Genomic DNA, 4,351 nt, shown 5'->3' with positions numbered 1-4,351 from the left:
GAGTGTCAAAAGCAGCTGAGCAACTGCAGGAGAAACAAGCCGGGGCAGAGAGCCGGGAGTGTTGTAAGCAAGAGGCAATTAAAGACCTAACTGTATTTCTTCACCGAGTCTTTTGAACAACTGTGCTAGCTTAATTCCCTGTACTTTCCATGCATAAACAAGAGCAGAGGTTACACTTCTCTCCGCTGAGCGCTTGTCTGAGCAGCCTCGTAATGTTTTGGTGTTGCAATGGGAGCACGGAGTTAATCTCGCTGGTCTGGCAGGCAAAGCACAGATAAATAGTGCTGTGGCCCCGGCGCGGGTGCAACCAGGGAATAAATTATTGACCCCTCTAATGGTCTTGGAAGTCTTGTAGTTCTTTAACTCTATGGCTTGTGCTTGTTGCATTAAAGACAGGTAACTGAGGCCTCTCCCTTCGTGTGCTTTGTTGCAGACAAGGATGCAGAGCTTGCAGCCGGACCCCAAAGCCCAGTACAGGAGCGTGTACGAAGCTCTGAAGAAGATTGTCCTTACAGAGGGTTTCTGGAGGCCTTTACGTGGGATTAATGTCACCATGCTGGGGGCTGGCCCTGCCCATGCAATGTACTTTGCCTGCTATGAAAAAATGAAAAAGTCTCTAAGTGATACTATCCAGCATGGAGGAAACAGCCACTTGGCCAATGGTATCTTTGTTTTTTGCACAAAAAAAAGCTTGTAGTTAATAGCCTGTCCCTTGCTTGCTTCACGGACTTAGCCTGGCGTCCTTCACTGTGCTCTGCTCCTGGAAGATCTGCTGTAGGCAGCCTGCATTCAGACTGACACTGTAAATACCCGTATGGGAGGATGCAAGATGCAAACGTAACCCCAGGCTTGCGGGTCTTGGCACCCGCTTTGGGAGGGCTGGAGAGGCAGGGGGAAGTCACGTAGGCAAGTGTGGCACTGGCCCTCTAGTTGAGTGCTTCATGCTGGTCACCATGCTCCTCTGAAACCTGTGCTCTTGGGAGCAGTAGTCTTGGGACTACTGACTGCTTGGTACCCTCTTCTAGAGAGTAGAGATGGCTGGGCTGGCTGTCAGCAGCAGAGCAGAGAAGCCCTTCCTGGCCTGACACCCCTGATGGCACTGTTGTGCACCCTCCGAATTCTTAGTCCAATCTAGATTTCTGCACTACTCTTTAATCTCAAATTATTCTAGCACAAGTAATCAATACGTTGGACGAGGTGTTCAGATGCAGTTGCAGGCTGTTTCTGGCTTTATGTTGAAGGCTTTGTCTAAACCTCTTGAGGTTTGAAGTACAGGTTATTCCAGATGTCTCCCTTGGAGCCCCAGCATGGTAAAGTGCACTGCATCCTCTGTGTGCTCGCGTGCTTTGTTAAAGATTTTGCTTCTACCAGGAAGGCTTTTGCTTTTAGGTCCAACAATACCGCTGTAACAGCAGAAACCCTCTAACTGAGCAGCCAGGGGTGTTACAAAAGCGTTTGTACAGAAGGCATTTCTGCCTGGTCCTTGACATGGTGTGACGGTAGGAAGCCAAGTGACTGCCATGGCAGATTGACTCAAGCAACTCAGTTAAGGGTATATAATATCTTCCTGGCTTGCTGCTTTTTGCTAGTAATGTGCTTCCTGTGTTTGCCCTTCAAGTAGCTACAGGCTTTCGGTACCAGCGGGAAAACTGAAGCGTTGCGTTAATGAGAAATGACCGAAAGTCATTTGGGCAAGAGAGAATTTGAGGTGGAAACCTACATCAAAGCAGAAGGTGTGGCTCGAGAGGCCCATCCTAGAGCCAACTGCAGAATCATTAATGGCTGGCTGGATGTTTGCAGAATCTGTGCAATTAGTGTTTAAAACGAGACTGAGTAAACGGATGAAAATGCCTAGGTATGGATGTGCTGAGCCAGTTCTAAACATTGCTCATCTCTCAGTCCAGTGCAGGCTGAGTGAAGCCGGTGGTGTCTTGTGCAGGCCAAGCCTGGTGAGTTGTAGGGAATAGCAAAGGTGACGCTGTGAGCGGATCCTGGTTTCTGTCAAGCTGCTCAGGATGGGCTTTTCTCCACTGGGAATGAGTTGCGTTGCTGGATGCTTCCTTGGGCTTGCTGTGGAGCTGGGCTGCAGCTCCCCAGGCAGCGGTACCCGGGTGCTTGGTGGTGTGTGGGCTGCCTGTGACATCGGCCGCTGCCTCTGTGGGTGGCAGTGCCCGAGCAAGCCCCTGGCTTCTGAATCTTTTTTTTTTTTTTGAAGGATGCTTTTGTGTCTTGCAGGTATAGCTGGGAGCGTGGCCACGCTACTCCATGACGCAGTGATGAATCCCGCTGAAGGTAATGCCCTGTGCTGTTGGGAAGTGCTGCACCTCGTTAGCCTGGGAAGGCACTGAGGACACCCTGTGCCACCTCAGCAGCTTAAGCCCTTTGCTTTAGTGGCTCTGCCCAGCTTTTAATGAGCCTGGACAGGCCAGTGTAAAGGGATAAATTCTGCCTGGCTGTTTTACCTTGCTTGCCAAGGGTTGCACAGCATCTCCGTGGCGTATCGTGACTTTCCAGGAAAACTGGTGTCACCCTTACTAAGACGATGCTGTTACTACTCTGCTAGTGCATCTTTACTGAATTGGTGGTGGCTTTTCTGAAGCTTTGGACCACCCAAATGAAACTGAGCTCAGTCATGTTTTGGGACAAGTGCAGCAGCTGGTGGGATCGTTGCGTAGCCTTCCTGGGTAGGCAGAGTCTGGCATTAAGAGGACTAACAGTAAAGTGCAGCTAAAATGAAGACAATTAGCTGGACTGCCAGCTATTCAGTATTAGTGTATTTGTCTTCTGAGTTGGCCCAATGTCAGGTTTTTCTGAAGGAAAAAATGTCTCCAGTGTTTAAAATCCTTTTAATCATATCCTGATTAAATGAATTAAATTAATTGGCCTTTTGCTTAAGTCAATGGAAGCTGTTCCATTTCAGGACTTGGGACCGCAGGTGAGGTCTGTTAACGCCTCCCAGGTGATGTAGTTATTTAATCGCCGTTCTGCCCTTGTCCTCTTGGTATGTCAGTGTTTCCACACAACAGCTCTGCATCCTCACAAATGCATCTGAGGGTCCTTATCGGTCTGTCTTAATGCCTTTCTAGCTAGAAGTAAAAGTTCCTTAATTAAGCTTGAGGAGATGAGTGGATTAGCCCATGGAAGTGGAGAGCTGTTGAGCCAGGGCTGAGCTCTGACCTGCTTCCCTCACTTGTTGCATTGAGTTTTTTGGGGGCCACTGGGCAGGTTGGGGGAAGCAGAGGATGAATGCAGCCTTTTGGTAAAAGCCTGTCGATAAGGAGCTCATTGCTGCAGAAATGCCTGGTTTATGTCCTAGCAGTGTGTACTTGGAAGGGGAGGTTGAGTCTGCACGGTCGGGACTTGGAGCAGGGTTCAGTCTGGGTGTTGTGATGACCAGGAAAGATGTGCCTTAGCTAATAAGTCTTTATCTCCCTGCGTCTGTCCTGCCTGGTGCTGTCCGCCCTGCCTTTACACCCTGTGGCTGTTGCCTGGACCAGTGGTGAAGCAGCGGATGCAGATGTTCAACTCCCCCTACAAGTCCGTCCTGGCGTGCATAAGGACAGTGCAGAAGACGGAGGGGTTTGGTGCCTTCTACCGCAGCTACACCACCCAGCTCACCATGAACGTCCCCTTCCAGGCCATTCACTTCATCACCTATGAATTCATGCAGGAGCAGATCAACCCACACCGGGAGTATAACCCTCGGTCCCACATCGTCTCCGGTGCCATCGCAGGGGCTGTGGCCGCTGCTGCCACCACTCCTCTGGATGTCTGCAAGACCTTGCTCAACACCCAAGAGAACATGGCCTTGACCTCTGTGAACATCAGCGGACATCTCTCGGGCATGGTGAATGCCTTCAAGACTGTCTATCAGCTGGGGGGCATTTCGGGGTATTTCAGAGGGGTGCAGGCACGTGTCATTTACCAGATGCCTTCAACAGCCATCGCCTGGTCCGTGTATGAATTCTTCAAGTACTTTCTCACAAAGCACAAGCTGGAAAAAAGAACATCCTTGTGAAGGACTTAGCGAGATTGAATGCAAGCCTCCGTGTCCCCTCTGTGCGTGTGTGTGTGTGCCTGCAAGCCAGCAAGCTCTGGGTCTCTGCTAAGGAACATGCCAGCTTTCTGGTGGATTCACAGCTGATGTCCACTTCTCCCTCCCCAGGGAAGGAGGGATTAAAGTGGTCCTCAGTCATGTGTTCCCCTCCTTGCTTAAACAGTGAAATAGTTTATAAAGACTTATAATATATATATTTAATAACTTTATTTTGGAGAAGTGAAATTGCTAACTGCTATTTTTCTCTGAATAAGTTTGAAGATGTAGTTTACTCCTCATCAGAAGGCTTAGGTT

At 49.6% G+C, this 4,351-nt stretch overlaps 1 protein-coding gene across 1 annotated transcript; it reads left to right on the top strand.

Moving 5' to 3' along the window:
* Window positions 1-225: 225 nt before the first annotated feature.
* Window positions 226-4,194, top strand: SLC25A37 (solute carrier family 25 member 37). The gene is made up of 3 exons (XM_019470400.1): window positions 226-662; window positions 2,236-2,292; window positions 3,498-4,194. The coding sequence occupies exons 1-3, from the start codon at window positions 440-442 to the stop codon at window positions 4,016-4,018; spliced, it is 801 nt and encodes a 266-aa protein (XP_019325945.1). The 5' UTR covers window positions 226-439; the 3' UTR covers window positions 4,019-4,194.
* The last annotated feature ends 157 nt before the right edge of the window (window positions 4,195-4,351 follow it).

Source organism: Aptenodytes forsteri, unplaced genomic scaffold, assembly GCF_000699145.1.
Source record: "Aptenodytes forsteri isolate BGI_AS27 unplaced genomic scaffold, ASM69914v1 Scaffold158, whole genome shotgun sequence".
In the NCBI taxonomy this organism is placed as follows: domain Eukaryota; kingdom Metazoa; phylum Chordata; class Aves; order Sphenisciformes; family Spheniscidae; genus Aptenodytes; species Aptenodytes forsteri.
This window is presented reverse-complemented; position numbering and strand designations above follow the sequence as displayed.

Coding starts and splice junctions, on each gene's coding strand:
- SLC25A37 (XM_019470400.1), top strand. CDS start 440: ATGCAGAGCTTGCAGCCGGACCCCAAAGCCCAGTACAGGAGCGTGTAC. Junction 663..2,235: donor AAACAGCCACTTGGCCAATG/GTATCTTTGTTT, acceptor TGTGTCTTGCAG/GTATAGCTGGGAGCGTGGCC. Junction 2,293..3,497: donor AGTGATGAATCCCGCTGAAG/GTAATGCCCTGT, acceptor TGCCTGGACCAG/TGGTGAAGCAGCGGATGCAG.